This window comes from Amblyomma mixtum, chromosome 1, assembly GCF_055824585.1.
Source record: "Amblyomma mixtum isolate Tamu chromosome 1, ASM5582458v1, whole genome shotgun sequence".
Lineage (NCBI taxonomy): Eukaryota > Metazoa > Arthropoda > Arachnida > Ixodida > Ixodidae > Amblyomma > Amblyomma mixtum.
Genome location: NC_143012.1, coordinates 218,922,522 through 218,943,661, shown reverse-complemented (window position 1 = coordinate 218,943,661; position 21,140 = coordinate 218,922,522). Strand labels below are relative to the sequence as shown.

The 21,140-nt window shown below is 49.2% G+C and overlaps 1 protein-coding gene across 3 annotated transcripts in view; it reads right to left on the bottom strand.

Moving 5' to 3' along the window:
- LOC149370925 (phospholipid-transporting ATPase ABCA3-like) overlaps positions 1-21,140 on the bottom strand; it is a 61,254-nt gene that overhangs the window by 6,587 nt on the left and 33,527 nt on the right. For all 3 annotated transcript variants that reach the window (XM_089563804.1, XM_089563812.1, XM_089563817.1), the window contains 12 exons: positions 20,595-20,891; positions 16,843-17,003; positions 13,042-13,261; positions 11,602-11,838; positions 8,312-8,486; positions 6,998-7,123; positions 5,151-5,314; positions 3,763-3,883; positions 2,874-3,121; positions 2,569-2,784; positions 1,392-1,579; positions 274-447 (listed from right to left, as the gene is read on the bottom strand). In XM_089563804.1, the coding sequence (XP_089419930.1) occupies positions 274-447; positions 1,392-1,579; positions 2,569-2,784; positions 2,874-3,121; positions 3,763-3,883; positions 5,151-5,314; positions 6,998-7,123; positions 8,312-8,486; positions 11,602-11,838; positions 13,042-13,261; positions 16,843-17,003; positions 20,595-20,891 (2,327 nt within the window). The remainder of the gene's footprint in view (positions 1-273; positions 448-1,391; positions 1,580-2,568; positions 2,785-2,873; positions 3,122-3,762; positions 3,884-5,150; positions 5,315-6,997; positions 7,124-8,311; positions 8,487-11,601; positions 11,839-13,041; positions 13,262-16,842; positions 17,004-20,594; positions 20,892-21,140) is intronic.

The window sequence follows — 21,140 nt, the reverse complement described above, 5'->3', positions numbered from 1 at the left end:
AGATCCATTAACGCTCTCCAGGTCAAGCAACCTTGATCAAAACTAACCTACGCATTTTCTTATAGAAAAAAATCTGCCCACGACATACTTTTTGTTGTGCAGACGAACTGCCACATATGCTTCTCTATCCTTGCATTTCCTGCGTGCTCGATCATTTGTCGTACGTTAATAATGGTAGCATTGCAGATGAAGAAAATCGCCGAAGTGTTTAGCACACGTGTAAATCAGCAAAAGACATCTCAGTGTCCGCAACGTCGTGTCATCTGGCTGTACCAGTGTGAGGAGAGGAGTATGGCCAGCTCCAGGTGCTGCTTGGCGGCGATCAGGATGCTCCAGATGCGCCTGCGCGCCGGAGGGTCCACGGCCGCCGTGGGCTCGTCCAGGAGGACCACGTTCGGGTTGCCCACGAACGCCACGGCCAGGGAGAGCTTGCGCCGTGTGCCGCCACTGCATGCGGTGAGTTTACACAAAGCTAGGATATAGATCAAGCGATGAGCATGTTAGCGAGGCGCATATCTTATGCCAGAAAGCTAACTGTGGTATTAATGTTGAAGAGGACAAAAAAGCAGACACCGCGCATATTTACATCGGCTGCTTGATTACCTCTGTCGACTTCAGACGTCGGCCGCCCCTTTAGTTAGGTCTTAGGTCTGAAAGTTAGGTCCTAGATACCATGCAGGTAGCCACAAGGGCGGCACCACAGTGTGTGTTTTGAATGATTTCTCACGAATACTATAGTAGCGGTTACGTCATGGTCAGGCTGTTGATTTACTGTACAGCTTCGACGAAGTAACATGCGTACCGAGACGAACTACACTTGTGGACGCAACTGCAGCGATGTCAATGTGTGCACTATACCAATGATGATGACCTGATCTTTACAACGATCGGGCAGCTTAGCCAAAAAGCGTCATGAGTGTTTTGTCCACAGAAAGTAGGGTCAAAGCCCCAAATACCAAGCATGCCACCCGAGAGAAGCCGAGCACCAGGCCTGTTGAAATCTTCGGCCCATTAGGATAACCGACGGGTACCCAGCGACACTGAAGATCGATACAGGCGTTTCCCACATACGAGGCAGGGGCTCTAAACCTTTTTGTCTTAGCGTGGCGCTTCCCATATTATACGAACACAAGCAGCCAAGAAACAAGTTCTTCCACCCCAAAATCTGTGCCGATGCTCATTGGCAGCGCCTGGTGAGCAGGCCAACCATACTTGTCAATTCGCCGTCGTTGAGCTTGTAAAATAGCATTAAGTTTGCTTAGTAAGCACACGATGTCCATTTGCGCAGCTGCATCTATGAGTTCGCAGTCATGTCAACCCTACTGAAAACTGCGCCCCAGGTGACAAGCACACCCAGAAAGCGAATTAAAGAGTAAGCGCAACACGCATACCTGTATGTACCGATGGTGAAGTCCGCGTACTCGGCCATGTCCACGAACTCGAGCGTCTGGTGGATGACGTCGGGCACGCTCTGCTCACGGATTCCCCGCAGCCTGGCAAATAGCGCCAGCATTTCACGGCCCGTGAGCAGGTCCAGGGCCACGTCCGCTTGGGGGCAGTAGCCGATGCGGGCCTGGTACTGCAGAACCAGGGGATGAGATGACACATTCATTCCCAGAGCACAATCCTGCTTCGGGAAATAGGACCTGATTCCCGAAACAACCAAATAACACTAATTTAAGGCTGGGGTCATTTACGTCAATGGATCTATGTTGGTGGGATCAACAAAGTACTGCTGCGAAAAATGCATGACGTCGGCGATTGGCAAGAGGGTAGTGACGACATACTATCAGGTTTTTTTTAATGCCCCCCCCCCCCCGCGAAAATTCTAAGTTTCATTGTAACATGGGCGTAGAAATCCCTTAGCCAAAAAACTGACGCATATCTCACGCCACCATGGTTGAATAGACACTAAAGAGAAATTGAAGTTGGTCTGTATCGATAGATATGGCATTATAACAACGTAGACCCCACTTTGCCTGAAAAAAGAGTTTTTACGAGCTTTAAAAGGCGGAAAAATGAAGTTTCGTTACCACCGGCTGATTTCACAACTAAATCGGATGCGTAGACGCAGTTTTTTGAACTAGTCTACACCGTCGTTCACTTCAAACAGTGACCACGGAGCCGTTCAGGCATATATGTCACAAGACTCAATGAAGTGGCGGGGAAAATTTTTCGCACAAAATTTTCTCAGGAATACATTCCTCAGCACAGCCAGAAAGAAGCACGGAATCGATCTGTACTAAGAATAAAACTTGGATGTAGCTGTCCTCTAACTTCGGCATCATTTCTTTACATGGATTACACCTACAGCAGTGATGCACTGTAGAACGGCGTGTTGAAATTTCGTTAAATTTCCTGTTAGTTGCCTCAACGATCCCAGAATGTTTCGTATTGCTAGCCGCCGTTCTTTACACTAGGTTTTCAAAGCTTGCCGCGATATCAGTGTCAGCATCTTGTCCTCTGAGACAGCATTCGCACAGTGATCAACGCTATTACTATCTAGCCCATGTAGTGATTTCGCTCCTGACACCACAGAGGCCGGAGAGAGTGTGCTGAGTGACTAGCCTTGCTCCTCTTGGTGACCAGGTCGGCGTCGTCGATGAACGCGTTGCCCGACGTGGGCGTCAGGTCGCCGGTGAGCATGCGGAACGTGGTCGTCTTGCCGGCGCCGTTCATGCCCAGCAAGCCGAAGCACTCGTGCTTGCGCAGCGCAAACGACAGACCGTGCACCGCCTCCATGGTGCCGTAGCTCTTGCTCAAGTTGCTCACCAGCAGCGCAGCCTGCGAGTTATTTTACACCAACACCAGGTATAGGAGGGTGAGGTCACAGCACCCTGTTGCTTTTGTCCAGCAGTCACGTGGTCACTCGCCTGTTCGACGCGGCCGTGCGAGATGAGGCGGCGAACGCGGCTGCGCTCCTCGACGACGCCGCCGTGCTCGGAGGGCAGGGCGCGCGAGTGGCGTCGCATGCGCGCCACGTAGCCCAGGCCGGAGTCGAGCGCCGTGACCAGAACCAGCAGGGCAAGCCCCACGAGCAACATGAGCAGGACGTCGCGACCACCGCTCATCTTCTCCCAAGTCAGGCAGCCCTTGGACAGCGTGCAGTCGCGGCACTTCTCTGCGTCCATGCACCAGTCGTCACGCCGCAGTGAGACGACGCAGCGTGAACGACGAGGCGTCCCCTGACGGACGCTTCGTCGTTTACGTAACAGGGAAACTAGACCGTACAGTCGGGGACAAAAGACTCCGGACCACGTGTTCCTCTAACGAAGCCGATAGCTCTGCTTTTATTCGGCGGCTGGAGGCCACACTTGTGGAGGTAAAAGTTAAATTTTTGTTCTTTCATCTCCACAAGTGCGGTGTCCAGCCGCTGTCTGATAGCAGATTTATAAGCTTCGTTTGAAGAACACGTGGTCCGGAGACTTTTGTCCCTGAATGTACATAACTTCTTCAATTCCACTTCAAACAGCTAGCCACGGATGTCGCAGGCAAACGAGATTAGCAACGATTAATACCTTGGTGCGGGCTAGTGGGTGATTCTTCATGGAAACTGGCAGCGCAAAAGAAATTAGGACGAAGATGTTGAAACGATGGATGAAAGTACTGAGTTATGTTGAAAAACAGGCCAGTTGGTATTCAGTTGGCAGTACAGCACTTGTACTGGCGTCCATCGGTTTAACATCTTCGTCTCCATTTCTTTTGCGCTGCTACTTTCCATGAGTAGCAGGTACGATGGCCGCGGTAAGTGTATAAGCTTACCTGGGCAGCATTCGATGAAGCGATTAAGGTGGTTCGGTATCGAGTCGAGTCCAAAGTTTTGGCAAAATAGCAGCCGGTCGAACGTCGACATGTAGCGGCACATCACGCTCTCCTGCGCAATCTGCAAACGAAGCCAGTCACCTGTCATGCAAAGGGTTCCAGCCATCTCCAAAGTAGGCTTCTCCAACCGTATAATTCCAAAATTATGAAGGAATCAGAGGGAAAGAAATAATTATCAACCGTTGCGCTAGCTACTTAACCCACATTCAAAAGTTCACATCGAGAATTTTTTTGCGTGGCTAAAACTTGGGCAATGGGAATGTCGCCAAATTACAGCGATTAGTATTTGGCCTATTTTGTGCAGGTAGTCCGAGACGTGTGAACGTCAGCTCCACGGTCTCGTGCAAAGTCGCGGGCCCACAGACAGTAATCAATTTTAGTTTTTCATGCAACGTTTGTCGAAAAATGAAAAACGAGGTATTATTAAGTGGCTCAAGTCACGCACTGCACCATCTCTTTTCTCACTCAACTTTATTACAGTGACGTCATGCATTTAGACTTGGCGGCGCTGGTTGCTGAGAATATGTTGACACCGAACTTTACATCCAAGCTGCACGTAGTATTGAGTAAATGGCGAGCAAACGGCGTGTGGTGAATACGCGACTCTGGGCAGTTAGGAGTTAAGGCCTTTACTACATTCAAAAAGCCCGAACTGACTACCACTTTTTCTGACTTCCGTCATAGAAGACTGTCTTCACGTTACAACACCACGTGCACACAAACATGACTTCGATCATCCATAAAACCATTAAAGTTTGCCTGTCCCAGTCTATATTTCCATCTTAAAGGTAACTAAAAGATTACTTCTAGCCAGCACATAGAAAGCATGTGCATATCAAATGTACTAATATATGCACCCTATCAGCGCCTGTGTAGAGCGTGAACAGTGAAGCGCACTGTCTGACCAAGTGCTCTCAGCTCACATGCGAAAGAAAGCTCGTTCCTCTGACCTCTCAAAGCCACTGGATGAGACAGCAAGGCGGCCTCTCCAACCACCTCTTCGTGCTGTTCATTGTCAGCCGGAACTGTGCCATTGCTCCCATTAGTATGCTGTATTAGATGCCCTATTTTTTTTAAACAAGGTATATAACGTCACCGCATGTCACAGACACGACGCCGATCCTAAACCTTAAATGACGCACACCATTCCGCTTAGCCGGAGACGTACGGTGCCGAACACTTAGAATCATACAAGGGGTTGGTAAGCGCTCTGAGATCGCGTGTTTCTTCGGTAACTTGTCCATGCGAGATCCCAAACGAGCATTTTCCCCTTGAGTGTTCCCGCAAAAAAAAAAAAAAAAAAAACACTTTGCTGCTTCGCGACGCACCTGGAGACAGTTGGAGATTCCCCAGGTGAGCGCGAAGCTGGGTATTCCCCTGAAGATCCACAGGGCGCCGTCCAGGTACGGCGTCTCGTGTGTGCCGTTGTCCTGGTTGCCCGTCAGCGCCGGCAGCAAGTAAAGCAAGGACATGCTCGTGTTCAGCACCATGCCTGCGCGTCCGCCAGGAAGGCAGCAACCCAGTCGCAATTTACACCGACAGCCGTGAAAGGCACTTTGTCCCGCGTAAACGGCATTGTCGGCGACACCGTCATTGTATGTCTTGACCTAAAACAACCATGTTCATCTGCTACCCGGAGACCAAGCTGCCTAGCTGTGCCATAAAAGATATGTGAGCCGCGGAGCGAGTACTCGTGCAGGCGTTACTACTTACGCTTTGGTGGCTCGCTCACCCTTCTTTCGACAATTCATCGGCATCACTGTCATCGTCATCATAAGCCAAATTACATATACTGCAAGAGCCTCTCCCTTACGCCTCTAACTGACCCTGTCCTGTGCCAGCTGCGGCCACCTTATCCCCAGAAACTTCCTAACCTCATCCGCCCACCTGACACTCTGCAGACCCTTGCTACACTTGCCTTCTCTTGGAATCCAGTCGGTTACTTGTAACGATCATTGGTTATTTGGCCTTCGCACTGCACGCCCTGCCCGAGCCCATTTCTTCTTCTTCTTGATTTCAACTAGAATATCATTAACATGGTCATTAATTTACCTGGAACCAAAAAGCTCAGCATTATGTACTTTCCTTATCATCGTGAAGAGTCAACTCCGGGCTAATACTTTCATTAGTCCTGCGCAAATTAGGCTCAAATACTTCCATAGATTGGATTGGATTGGAAAACATTTATTTCGTCAAGAAGAGCTTGGTGATCGGAGGGCCGTGTTAGGTGGCCGTTAGTCCGCGACTATTGGTGACCTTGTTGGCCCACTCGACGGCCCGGACTTGCTTCTTCGGGTCTGAGCTGGCCAGCACAGCCTCCCACCGCTCGAGAGAAGGGATTTGTACCAGCTACACCGGAGGCGGCTCTTCCCTACAGTCCCATAAGATGTGGTCGTAAGTGGCGCGTTCGCCACAGCGGAAACACAAGCTGGCGGCCGCTAGTAGAGGTATAAAGGTCTGAGGCAGGATACAATAAATAAAAAATGTTAGCAGCTTTATTTGAGCAGGCATGATCAGTAGAAGGCTTTCTTACTGCGAAAGTAGTGCTATAGTGTACGCCACCCCTCCGGGAATCTGATGTCTGCTAAAGTGAATCCTCCAGCACAGGCCAGGAGCTATACACGTCCACCCTACACAAGCACCAACCCCTAGCCACCTATCACCACCCCTCTCCCTTGATATGGGGCAGCCAGCACCAGCCAACACCCTCAATTCACCACCGCACACCATACCCGCCAACCTTTGCCGGCTAGAAGCCGCACCCACCACCCAGCCACCCAATTCTACCCTCCAGAACTTCCACCCATCACCAATCCACTCAAGAAAAGCCCACACAGAAACGGAACGAATAATCCACGACGAAACCGAATTCAAAGACGCAGTGCGAAAGCCAGATGCCTTCCAGAAGCAAAATAATTTAAAATGATCGAAAGTAAAATAATTCACTACAGTAAAGGCATCAGAGTAATCATTGAGTGTAAATACAACTGCTTCGCCGAATTGTTTCATCAGATGTCTGATCGAGCAGTAAATTTTTTCTCACAATTTAACGACAAATCAAAACACTAAAACAAGAGAAAACGCGATGAAATTTACATCGCACATTGTTTGAACCATCGCTCCACGACGCTGATAAAGCGCATGTTACACTGAAACCAGAGAGGGCTGAATATACCTGCCACGATGCTGACGCTGGCGATGGCCACGTATCCCGTCGATGGCTGGTCGCAGACCAGTGACGCCACGTAGGCAACCGGTATCGAGGCCCAGCCGTAGCTCAGCATCATTGCGTAGACGGCAGCTGCAGAAGAAATACGGCCCGGACACAGTGCCCCGAGAAATGGCGATAGGTATACAGATAACCTGTGGACGCTCTGCTTCTTTTAGAAAAAGCAAGGCTACCTTCTGACATAGCCGACCTTAAGAAGCAATGAGTTGCAGCCAAGTAAAAAAAAAAAATACGAACACTTTACGTTCATTCTTAATCGAAGCCTTCCGCTACTCCATGAGAATGCGGGATTGAGAGCAGACATGTTTTTTGCGCCAGTTTTAGCTTTTCATTTCGCGTTTTTTTACTGCATTTGTTTTTCTGGCACTTTTCTTAACATAGGGTGTGCCGTGTCTTTAAATTAGTTCGCATCTCTTTCTCAAGCCTACAAAATTTGTCTCGACAATTTCGAGCATTATCTCCAGAAATAAAAACCGACAACAAAATGAACCTTCAGGGGCATACGGTACTAGCCAGCTGTTCTGCGCATACGCATGTGTCTCGAGCGGTGTCACGCGCGCCGTGCAAACACTGGGACCGTGTCGAGAGCGAGGTTGCCGGACTTGTCATCGTCCTTCAATACAGCCCGCTCACTAAAAAAAAACAAGAAAAAAAGAGCGGTAGAGTTTTAACATAGTTAAACCGAGCAGACGTGAGAAGGAATGCGTTTAGCGTGGTTAGCTCAGGGTTTTGCTTTGCTGAGTCGTCTGGCACGTCTGGCCGCCGCGGGTTCCAAACCCAGTCGCGGCAATATTTTATTTCTCCAGGTTAGACAAGGTCACACTCAAGGTCACCCTGCAATTGGCTACAAATGGCGCGACACTCCTCCGAAGTTACGTGAGCTTCCTCCTATTGGCTGCAGTTAACACGACGCTCCTCCGAAATAACCCGAGTGTAAGGGTTCGGTAGCGTTCGCGGGGGTCATCGGAACGCGGCCGGGGGTGCTCAAAGCGAAGCGTCTCCTTTCTTGGAACGCGGCCGCTCGCGAACGCGCCGGCAGGTATACGGGTGTCCCCCCACCCGCGGTACTGATTCGCACACGTGCTGGCACGGATGTCTATTTGTGTTTGTGTTTGTGCTCCTCCGAAATAACCCGAGCTTGTCCGAGTTACTCCGAGGCTTCATATATTTTCTTCTTTTGTTGTTGTTGGAACCGCGTGAAGTAGTGCTTTCGCACTAAATGTTCCGAGCGGACGGTGCTCGCGCGCGCAGCGTACGCACCGAGCGTGTAGGTGTCCGAGTAGAGCCGGTGCCAGTCGAGCAGCGCGAAAGGTAGCAGCAGCACGATGGAGCACACCGCGTGCAGCGCCAGGTCCACCACGAACGCGCACACCCAGAAGGACATGGCGCTCGCGCCGGCCAGAAGCTGCAGCAGCTTCACGTTCTGCACCCGCTCCTGCGAGACGCCGTCCAGTTCACGGAGAAGAGTGTAGCTCCATGGCGGACACATGTACAGTGCGATTCGAAGGCAAACGTAGTGCTACAGTGGCAAGCCTACAGTGAAAAAGTTTACAGATGCAAGCTCAGAACCGTAGGGGCAGCTACTGCAGAAATTAATTATCTTTCAAGCTGCTTCTGCTGAATAACTGTTACAACCTAGCCTCCTACATTCACGGCCTTGCGTGAAGCGTGGGCTATATACATGGCCCTGTATACAATGCACGATTACAGTCGAGTACACTATAACGACCGCAGTTATAACGGACGCTCCTTATTACGACCGTGGGTGCTACCGTCAAATTACGTATCAGGGCAATTGCTGCCGTTCCAAGAAATGTTGCCGTCCCGCTCGGTTAGAGCGAACGAGGCGGCACCGTAAACCTCCATCCCCCCCCCCCCCCCTTCACCTAGTCGGAAAACGCATTTGCCATAAGCATGGAGACCGAAGAACGTTTCCTGGCCCCGGTGACACATTCCCGGAAAGAACATGGTGGTCCAAAAAAGGCAAAGATATGACAGGACGGTCACCATGTGTAACGAGAAATTCCGCGATAGCTTTTAAGGTATTTATATTTTACCATACGCTGACGTAGAATATTAGAGCGAGTTCATATCTGCTACAGTTCTCCAGCGCTCTTTTTAGTTTTCCCCACGTACTCGCTTTCCGGCTAGCTCTCCTCTACAGTCCGCTGCTCTAAACGCGTCGAGCCACCGACGACCCTCTCCTCGGTCGGAGCGTTTCTCAACGGCTGCCGCAGATGAACCGCAACGCATTCCTTCGTTCTCACCATACTCTCCCTCTCCTTCCATGGTAACCACCCTACCGATGGTTCCTATATGGTAATCACTCTCCGGTTACGCATTCCTACACTCGCGCTATACCCTCCTTCCACGGTAACCCTCCTCCTCTCAGAGTAACTGCCCTCTGAGTAGTTGCCGTGCAAACACCCTCCGCTTGTGTCTTATGCTCTCGCCCTACTCTCCTCCATCCAGAATAACCATCCTCCGGTAAGCAATTCCTCCGCTCTCGCCACACCCTCCTTCCCGGTAAACACCTTCCAGATGGTTTCCATACTAACCTCCTCCAGTAGCGCCTTCCCACGCTTTCTCCATACCCTACCCCTTTGCACGGTAATCCTCCTACTGCCTCCAGGGTGACTACCCTTCACCTGGTTCACGTGGCAACTACCCACCGGCTGCGTCTTTTTTTTTTTTTAATTGCACAAATATGCCCTCCGGCATAAGAGAGTTATAGATGCATGTGCAAACCGGTGGCGGCTACAAATGCCACCAACGCCCGGTATTGGGGCCCATGGGCCGAGATTCGAGTGTCTGGTGGTAGGCTGGGATGGAAACTCTGAATGCCGAGGTATCGCTTGTGTGCCCGGGGCAAGTTCGCAGAAAGTGATCTAACGTTGTGTCTGTAGCAGAAGCAGAGGCTGCGCCTTTTCACGCCGTCGCATAGCCTTCTTCCCCGGTAACCACCCTATGGATGGTTCCCTTGGCAATACACCTATGGGTTACGCGGACGATTACAACATACTACTGCTAGTATGACAATGCGAGACCCAGGAACAGGCGCAGTAAAAGGTGGCATTGTACTGCAGATAACAGCCGACCAAGAGTGGGCCGACGTGATGCTACGCATGGACAGTCAGTCATTTAATCCATGCTTTCCAGCTAGCTGGGAAAACCGTCTGATGTGGAAAGAGAAGCTAGGTAAGCTCGAGACAGAAGCAGCGTTGGAAAGCGACACTAGTGTGCATGGTCGATGATCAACCAATAGCAAAGCTTCGAGAAGTTTAGAGACGAGTCACGCGGCATATGAGTAGCCTCCCCAACCGGATCTCCATCTTCTGCGTTGCTATTACGTGCAGGCTGAGTGAACGCAGCAAACAGTGCAGTTGATTCGTTCCGGGCGCATGTGCGCTAGCTTCCGTGGCTGCTTGGTCCCAGGAACGACAGACGACGCTGTCCAGAAACCCACGAGGTCAGACGCATGTGGCTTTGGGCGACCCGTCGTAGATGCACAGCTGGTCGGGCCTGACGTCGTCTAATGTGACTTTGTTCGTGCAAATGATGACGCCGACGACTCATATCCACGAACTGGCAAAGCCGTTTAACACGAAAAAAGTAATATAGGGGAGATCGATTGCACTGATGCCGAAGATATGCGATGGCATTCGCCTTTGAATTATGCTTAGTCATTTTCAGCTTTGCTGAGTCATTCTCCGGCCTCTCCTCCTCTATCCTCCTCCCATCCGTGGCAGGTGGTAGGTGAAGAGAGAGAAATCTCCCTAAACACCACCTACCACATGCCACGGTTCGCAGGTGGAGGCTTCACAGAGATGCCGTTGCCGCCGCCGACGCCAGTTGGTGGCAGTCGTACTGCTATCGCATCTATCTCCTTTCGCCTATAAGAGGGGAGGGAATTTCCTCTCTCCACCTGCCACTAGCCAACAGAGCCAAGGGGAGAGAGGGAAGTTCCCCTACATCCACCTGTCAAGGTTTTCGCCTTCATGGCCATCCTAATGCCATCGCAAGTGATAGGAAGCAGTCCTACCAGCCCACGGCAGTCCACCAGCTGCCATGAACGCTTCAACCACGATTACTTTTGCCGTTTCCATAAGGTAGACTGCTGGTAGCAAAGGTCTTGGCGAAGAGCATATATATGACTGCTCTAGAGAGCTTTGAAAGCTCAGTGATACCATTTGCTTTGAAGCACACGCGCATAATAGACTTCGTAATAAGTGAACGCCACCTCTGTCGGACTTGAATTTTCGGGTGTAAACATGGGAAGTCGACTTAGAACGAATTTCGGATACGAAGAACGCATTCCGCGCGGCCTTCAGGTTCGTTATAAGTGGGCTCGGCTGTATATGCAGGTGATCCCTGACATAGGCTGTTATTCAGGTGAACCCTGAGGTGCGTACGCAAATGGCTGTCTCAAAACTCTGGCTTGCAAGGCATAAAATTGCATTACTGCGTTAAGGGAGACTTGTCTGATTATATTAGCTGAAGTGTGAAATAAATTCTCCGCCAGCGAAGTCTTGAGTGAGAGCGGCGTTCACCTGTACGGGGAAGAGGACATAGGTGGACGCGAGGAAGGCCAGTCCGACGGGGATGAAGACGCCGCACATGACGCGCGTGGCCAGCACGATCATGGGGTCCGGCTCGGGGCTCGGGTGCTCCTTGGGCAGCGGGTGGTTGACGACGCGCACCTTCCAGCCGGGCAGAAAGGCCCGGGTAGCCGCCGCCAGAGACACCACCGCCGAGTGCGGGGAGTACGCGCTGTGCCACGCTGTCACCTGCGGTGATCGCCGCAGCACGGAAAGACGAAAATTCGGTGGGGGCCAACACGCTCAAGACGAGCTTTCCGCTAAAACAGCAGGAGTGTTTCATAAAGCAAGCTTTTCAGCTGGCAACTAATATTTATTTACACAAGCATCATTATTTAGTAAGGACTTTTTCGCCATTTCCCCGCACACTAGCGGACTGGAACTCTCTGTCCCCCACGGACCAACACTGACTTGTTTGACACGAGCCACGCTTTAACTAAATGCATGTGTTTTTTTTCTCTCTCTCTCTTTGTCGACTGCAAGTTGCCATGTGATTTTTCTGACTCTTTCTGAACAGTGTCCGTCCTGCTTGGACCTAACCGTGATCTGCAGTATGTACATAAATAAATAATACATTTAATTGCTTTCTTGCCATTCGTCAGTCCGGCTTGCAATACCGGATCCGAAGGCTGGCAATGCTTGTTTAGTTCACAATCATGACGTCACTAGGGTAACTGTCCGAGCGCTTGATCAGTTCTGTTTCGAAAAATGGCTAGTACAAAGGGCCACTTTGGCGGGGGAAGCGATAAGGGAGTTAGGGGCTTAGGGTGGTCGCGCCATCTGGAAGCGGTAAACAAAAGCTGTCATCGTTTGTCGCCATTATCTTCTGAAGAGCACTTTTTCTTGAATGTTTACCTCTTTATTTTTCTCTTTTTTTACTGCATCTGTTGAACTTAATTCCTTGGCAGGCGGTTGCGCGTTCATCAACACAGGTGTCGCGACAATCCTTAAACCACATGAGTTTTGTCCCAATAGGACCACCGCAACTGGCAAGATTAATTAGCTCTGCTAACTATCAATGATGGGTTTAAAAAATGGATTAAGAAATCACCTCTTATAAAATGCGGTCCCTGGTTCTCTTCTATGATAACCAGTAATGCCACCAGTGCAAAATCAGCGGTTCCCAAGCTCAACAGTGGGACTTCGCTCGTTGTAATGCTACACCGCGCGATGGACGCCATACCAGGTGGCTTGCTATGGTCACGCGAAGGTCAGTATGAACATGTCGATGCTATTTGCTTTTGCGCTGCTTTCAAACCGACGTTACTGCCTCTGGAAATATAACCCAAAAGCCTGCACTTAGTATCAGCATGTCCTAACCAATCAGCCACCGCGGTTATCGTAGAAGTGTTTGACTCCGCGTTTCCTGTCTCCCGTATAGCCGTCACCAACCTCGATGACAGTCTGCTCGTCCTTCAGGGTTCCCGACGGCGCGTGCACGAAGGCCTGCGGAGGCACGGTCGACCAGTTGCTGGTGAGTCGGTACGCGGCGCCCACGGCGAAACTCCGCCGGTAGCGCTGGTAGTTCTCCAGCGCCTGGCTCTCCAGCCACTCCCAGGGCTCGTCTCGTTCCAGCCGCCGCACCTTGGCGCCTTCATCTTCGCTCAGGTACCTGGCGTCGCGAATAAACACACATACACACGCTTATTCGCTCAATTTCTGAATAAACGGCGGGGCATGGCCATCTTGTTTAACCCAGGCAGCTGTTCATGAGCATAGATTGCTGGCGTCGGTCTGCCACTTACGGCAGCAAACAAGACGAGAGCTAAAGCGGTGGCTACCCACGAAGCGATCAAAGCAGGAACAAGGTATCGCTCTTTTGTTTTTCTGCGGTGGCAGCTGTGTACAAGACTTCATGCGAAGCAACCGCAGTCGGAGTAGCAGTATGGTGTAATCTAAAGTTCACCCTCCGGTCAAACTGTCTAGTTTGACCGGAGGGTGGAACGGAGAGTTTGCTCCCTTGACAGTTACGGTCAAGTGACCCCGTCGAGCATAGCTCGCGTGAAACTCGAAAAGGACATATTGACGAATTTTGTCGCTCACTTCAGCTATGTTCTGCTCTTGACACGTTGACATCTGCTCAAACAGTATGCATATTATTTGGCGGTCTTGCTTAATAAGTGTAATTATAAGCCATACAGAAACGGTGAGAGGGTAATGAAAGAGTATTTTGCAAGGGGAATATTTCTAAAACGAACTTGCAGCGGCGTCAAAAGAGCTTTTTCTAGGCGCTTGCTGCTAGTACAACAGAAAAAACTGCCCCACATACTCGCTCTCAGCTCTGCTCACAATTCCGTACAGTATAACTAAAAGAAAGAACCATTTTGCGTTTTTAATGTCGCACTGAATAAGCATTTGCGACCGCAATAAAAGTGACAACGGTAAGAATAAAATTTCATCGATCGCCCATTTCTTGTGTCCTCAGTATCATTTTCGCATTTGAATGCTCGGTATAACGCGCAAGCTTAAACAAAAAATACACTCGCGCAAAGACGATTATTTTTTCTCTGTACGAACGTTGTGTATTTCCTTTCATTCACTGCCGCTCCTTTTCCGCAATTAACGATTTATTTTTTTAGGCATCGAAAGCAGTCGCAGATTTAATGTGCTGTTTTTAGGGTAGAAGGCTGAAACATATCCAAGCGCCACGTCTGTGAATAAGTTTACGCGCAACAAGACTTCTGTCGATAAATGTATATCTAAAGAATAACGTTGAGTTGGGATAGTTTTAATGAATTCATAAAAAACAGCGCAAAAGACGACGGACCAGAGAAAGGAGAATGGTCCGTCGCATTTCGCGCTGTTTTATTATGATACATCTACGGAGTGCGCAGCAGTCAAACGGCAGCAGAGACCTCGCTACCAATTTATTTATTTATTTATTTATTTATTTATTTATTTATTTATTTATTTATTTATTTATTTATTTATTTATTTATTTATTTATTTATTTATTTATTTATTTATTTATTTATTTATTTATTTATTTATTTATTTATTTATTTATTTATTTATTTATTTATTTATTTATTTCACCCCCGAGGCTTACAAAAGCATTGTAGAGGGGAGGGGCAGATATACAAAGGACACTCTGCAATCTGGTTAAGAAAAGGAAAAAAAATAATAAAAGAGAAAATAAAGGCAACAACAACGACGAAAAAATAACAAAAACGGCAAGTATTCAAAGCACACGGGTAGTTACAAATACGCAATAGTTTGGTTGAAACAGAATGAAGCAGAGTACTGCATCAACGTATTAAAAAAATATATAAAGAAATGAAGGAACAGTCATACAGAACATGATAAACGCCGAGTGCAAGTTATAAAAAAATAAAAATGACTTTAAAATATGTTAGTAAGGGAAGTACGAAAGCGGTGGTTGTCGGTGACAGCGCACAGGGCAGCAGGTAGATGGTTCCTGTCACGGGATGTTTTTGGTAGAAATGAATGTGCATACGTCATGGTGTTTTGGCGAGGTATGGCGACATTTTAGCAATGATCGACACGGGCAGAAACATGAGCAGCATCTGTGATCAGGCGCGTTCTGAGTTGATGGTTACGATGATAAATTTTTTGAAAGAGGCGAATACGAGAAATCTTACGACGGACAGTGAGAGGGGGCAAATTTAGACTTTATTTCATGTTAGCGACGCGTGCTGTGCGGTGGTAATTATTGAGGATAAAACGAGCAGAGCGATTTTGTATGCTATTCAAGGTTTTATTCAGTGATACATGGCCAGGGTCCCATAAGGATGAAGCGTGCTCGAGATTGGGTCGGACATAGGTAGTATATAGCTGTTCTTTCAGTGAAGATGGAGCTAGTAAAAAGTTACGTTTCAGATACCCAAGCATGCGATTGGCTTTGGCTGTTAGGTATGTAGTTAATATGAATCTTCCAGTAAAGGTTATTCGTACTGTGTACTCCAAGGTACGAAGCTGAAACGGAGTCGAGTGGAAAACCATTAATACAGTAGCTTGGACAGGATGATCGACTGCGGGAAATTCGTATTGTTTTGCATTTTGCAGCATTCAGTTCCATCTGCCAAAGGGAGCACCAAGAAGCGATGTTATTTAATTCAGTCTGGAGTAAAGTCACATCAGAAGCATTAGTTATTTTACGGTAAATTACACAGTCATCAGCGAAAAGACAAATAGAGCTAGAAACACAGTTGGGTGAGTCATTAATATAAATAAGAAAAAGCAATGGAGCCAGGACAGATCCCTGAGGCACTCCTGATTGGACGGGTGCCTCAAGGGTAACTGCTAAAGGTTAACTCAAGGGGTGAACTGCTGTTCCCTTGCGAGACTAATGAAAATTACTTTGGTTTTCTGCAAGTCAATTTTTAGACCCACCGTTCTGCTCTGTCTGTCTAACTTGTTTATCATGTTTTGGAGTTGATCTCCTGAGTGACTTACCAAGGCAATGTCACCAGTGATTCGCAAATTACTTAGGTATTCTCCATTAACTCTTATCGCCAACTCTTCCCAATTCAGGCCTCGGGGTACCCCCTGTAATAGGTGATGAATAGCATTGCCGAGATCGTGCCTCGCTGTCTGACACCCTTCGTTATTGGAATTTTATTGCCGACTTTATGGATAACTGTGGCAGCCAGGCAGTCGCCATAGATATCTTCCAGTATTTTCACATAAAACTCTTCCACACCCTGATTCTGCAATGCCTGCATGACAGCTGAGGTCCCCACTGAGTCAAATGCTTTCTCATGATCAATGAAGGCTATATGTAGGGGTTTTTTTTTATATTCTGCGTATTTCTCTGTCACCTCATTGATAGTGTGAATATGGTCTTGTCTAGTATCCTTTACGAAAGCCTGCCCCATCATTTGGTTGACTGAAGTCTGAGGTTGCCCTGACTCTATCAGCGATTACCTTAGTCAAGTATAATTTGGAAAGATATAGTCCTGTTAAGAACAAGATCAAGTCTTTTCTAGCAGAAACGTCTCCTTAATACCGATGCCTTATTTGCAGCTCAGACTTCGCAATTTATTAAATGCCTAAGCAGCAAGAAATAATTTTTTCGGGTAAATAAAATTATGGTGCATCAAACTGATCTGCACACTTCTCTAGGTCGAGATTGTATGGACAGGTAACGAACGAACGAGTCCCCTAACCAGCTTAAGCACTGGTCATTGCAATAACAGCAGGCCTGAGGCAAACGTTCAGGGCCCTGCTTACCTCGCATATCTTCGAGAAGCCACGTTGTTCATGCTCTCGTCGGTCGTGTAAAAGGCGACCGTGCGGCCGAAGATTTTGCGGAGGGAGTACTCCACCGGCCCGGAGTAGATGAGCTTTCTCGAGATGTGCGTTTGGTTCATGAACACGAAAAGGAAGATGACCTGCAATTGCAGACACACGCCGACCTGCTGCGATACCCACTCGAAGCACTGCACTGCCGCCTTAATCCTCAGCAAGAGTTCTTATGTCTGCCCTAAGCGCCTCAAGCCATCACTCTGATGTGGCCTTGAGCGTAACACTAGACCGCTTGATATATCACTGCGGAACTGCAGAGAAACAGACAGCAGTAGCTGAACCTCGCTATAACGAGGTCGAAGGGGCGCCGCAATTTCTTCGCTATAGTGGTTAGTTCGTTATAGCTGTCGGTCACGTTGGCCGCATTTTTCACATGCCAGAGGGCCATTGGCGTGCACATTTATACCGCTTTCCGTACTGGCTCCGTATTAATCTCCCGAGGGAGCCTTACACATGCGCATCCAGCGCCCTCAACGGAGTCGAATATGGTTATACCAACCGAATACACCAGCCTCGCTAACTTGCATCAGTTTCCTCCGCGGCCCGCATAGGCTTCTGAGCCCATCAAGCAGGCCTTGAAAGAACAATGTCTCCGAGGACAGGCGGAATCCTCTTTGGTATATTAGCCCCGTTGTCTTAGCCATGACGTCGATACGACCCGCATAAAAGCAGGGGCTCGGGGACGGTTCATTCTCAAGTACCCGGCTTTCCCGCATGACGGAGGAGCACGCTGATAGAATAGAAGCATTACATGGCATAAGCGCATGACAATTGTCTTTTGTAGTGGAGAATAGAAATGCCAAACCGAATTAATTCATCCATTAGTGCTTTGGTGATGACCACCTTCTAGTCAACGTAAATCGTCTTGCGCATTGTTTTTCCACCGCTGTCAATACTCTTGGCCTTGTTAAACCAGCGAGAACCCAATCAGCCAAGCATATGAAACACACTGCAGTACGCTCAAACCACCCAACCACGTCGTGAAAACGTGAACTAAACTGCACGTGGCACCAGAGTAAGAAAGTGCGCTCGCAGCAGGCCGTGTGCAAGGACCTGTTTGAGAAAAGGGTGAACTGCAATTTACGTTGGAAACATTTGCAGTAGGTCATACGTACCTAGCTGCTTGATATCGTTCAGGGGGGCGCGTATCATTGTAGCCCATATACGCACGCATACCATAGGTCAATAGACTCAAGGCCCTTGGACTCGATATAAAGGACACCTGCAACCTTCACTGTACAACTCCTAGACAAACAAAGTAAATCGCGGGCCTTCTTCGCAGAGTGACGGCACCAAACCACGGTCTTCGGAGAGGAAAACCCTTAATGTGACAGACACCTTCTCCACCAGCCGCTTGACTTATCACCTTCTTTATCATCTGCTCACCAAAACGCAATAAGTCAAAGCTTATGATCTGATTAGAAAGGCGACCACCCCAACGCTCCGCCTACCAGAATCGGTTAGCACAAATTACTCGCAACAGGAAGCTAGCGACTACTCAAAGCCCAACGAAGCAACGAGACACTTCGACTAATCCGCACAGGAACTAACCAACATCTCCTACGGCACCTTCACTTGAACCCCACCCTCTATCACCTGCCCCAACTATCTAATCATGCCCCCTGATATCCACGGCCAAAAGCGCATCAAACCTCTACCCGGAAATATGAACCCTGGGCTACACAGGGGAAGACGCCAGGCCCGAGCTGAATATTAAACCAAGCACTACAGAGGCAGACCCGACGTCCTCTACGGGGACGCTGCTCAACACGCTCTACCAGGCTATCATAGCGTTGTCGCCGCCTACGAGGAAGGCACCATCAGGACCGCAGCCGCCCTCCATACCAACAACCCTGCCTAAGCTGAGGGTGCGGCCATCGCCTTGGCGCTCATGCACGCTACACAAGATCCCAACAGCACGGAAGTCTTCACCGACACCCAAGCTGCGTACCGTCACTATCAGCAAAGTATCATCGCACCAATCACCCGACGCATTCTCGCATAGGGCACACGCTTACCCAAGAGACAACTCTCACGTGGATTCCTGGGGATGCCTGGATTCCTGGTAATCCGCGCGTAATCCCGGAAGATCGAACACCTAGACCCACCCAGGAAACCTCATGGGCTCTACTTGCATACCACCAAATCACCACTCATTACAAAAATAGCCTCTTCACACTCCCACCACCTCGTCCGACGCTAGACTCAAAATGCAATGTGGTTTGGCGGCAACTGCAGACAAACTGCTACACTTGCCTCCTTCATCGCTACCACCCTACATTGACCCTCCCACTCTGTTCAAAATGTGGGGCGTACAAGGCAAGCCTTATACACTACCTGTGGGAGTGCCTCCAATCCATGGCAGTTTCCTCCATACATACCCTACCCATCCCCCTCCTCATCGAAGGCCGCTTTGCGAGTTGCTCAACCAGTTGTCCAAACATGAAGGACTCTCCCTGATGCCCAGGCCCGTGGACTCTTGCACAAGTAGGAGTCGTTCTTTTGCTTAAATAAAGTTGTCTCCTACCCCCAGTTGTACGTCGCGCCGAAGCCGATGTCGACTGCTCGTCCTGAGGAACTCCCCATGCGGGCCTCGCTTGAGCAGGGAAAACATATTTTGCGTCCTTGTTTGACAGAGCAGGTTATGCGCGGGTTATTTGGACCTGCCGCATCAAATTTTGTATGAAACTGCTGAGCACTGTTGCACATCGATATAATCCACGTGAAATAGGCAGCGGGACTCCTTTCGTGATTCGTTATATCCTTTAGAAATTCTAAATTTTACTTCGCAAAAACGAGATATCATATAGATGAGCTTCTCGGGAAGCTTCTACGGGAAATAGTTATTTCTTTGTTACATCCATTAATTCGTTACAAACCACTTCGTTATAGCGAGAAATGACAGTTTCGGAAGAACTTTGCATTTCTATTTGAGTTTGTATTGTAACCAGCGCACCCTCTCCTCATAAGGAGCCATCCGTTTTACAAACTTATCAGCGCAGCATGTCGCTCCCATGCCATTGACGCTCGAGACCGTGGGTACTTTTGGCGTATATTTTTTTTATCTGTGAAAGCTCAAATTTAAAATAATTCCTAGTGCAGACAGGGTACTTCAAGTGCACTTATCGATGAGATATTTGAGGTAACAAAAGTTTCCAGTATTCTCTTCTCGGGCAAAGGGCACAAATGTGGCATGCAGTTTAAGACTGTGAAGACGGCAGTGATCCTGAACTCTTGTCCAGAACTGTTTATGAGGAAATTTGTGGGAAGCGCTGTCCCATGACGTTCTGCCTCTATCGGTCTTTTTTTTTTTGATTGACATGAATTCTTACTTGTGCTATTGCCATCTAAAATATTTTCTGGCGTTTGATTGGCACAAGGTGCTGTGCATGATACTGAGCACTGGGCTCTCCCGGCTCTCCGTGAGCGTTAGTAATGAAAATCGGCAGTTGCAGACGTCTGGAAGTCCATCGCGGAAAGGTGAGCGAAGCTAACTGGACACGCAGAGACATCTACCGGGATTGCAGTAAACCAGGGGCTCAAAAAAGAAATTCTTGGTGCTAGATTGCGCCTTTTCGCTTCACATTTAGTTTTCTACTACATTACAAAGTCGTTTTACGCATGCCTCCTCCGTTATAGCCGTCGCTTCCGTTTCCAAAACATGGTTGTGCGCTCACCGAGAGCGGCAGCAGCAGCATGAGCATTGGCAGCCTGAAGTCCCGGCGGCCGTAGTGCACCCTCTTGAGGACCAGGGCTAAGAGTCGCTGCTGGGTGCTCGGGTGGACGCCGCCGGCGGCCACCTTGTTCGCATCGACCAGGGCGCACGGGCAGTCGGGCAGCTCGGGTATGCCATCGTCCTCGCTCTCACCCGGCTCGCGGTCCACGTAGCGCAGGACGTCCTCCAGCGCAGCGACGAACACCGACACCGAGTCGAGCAGGTACCTCCGCCGGTTCTCCTCCAGTTCTCTGAGCAGCTGCAAGACAGACAGGGTACTCAACGGCCGCGCTCTTCGGAGTTTCCGGAAGTCTTCAGGATAGTTACTGTCAACGCCGCCTCAATTTCACTGCCCACCTGGTCAGCCGGCTTCGACAAATCAAGCCCTGCCCTTTCTCCCTCCCCCATAGCCTAGTTTGGGTTCGTGCTTCGCTCGTGGAGTAAGGGGAAGGGGACTCCCCATTACTATCGACGTACCAAAGGAAATGGGGGAACAATATTTGTTTTG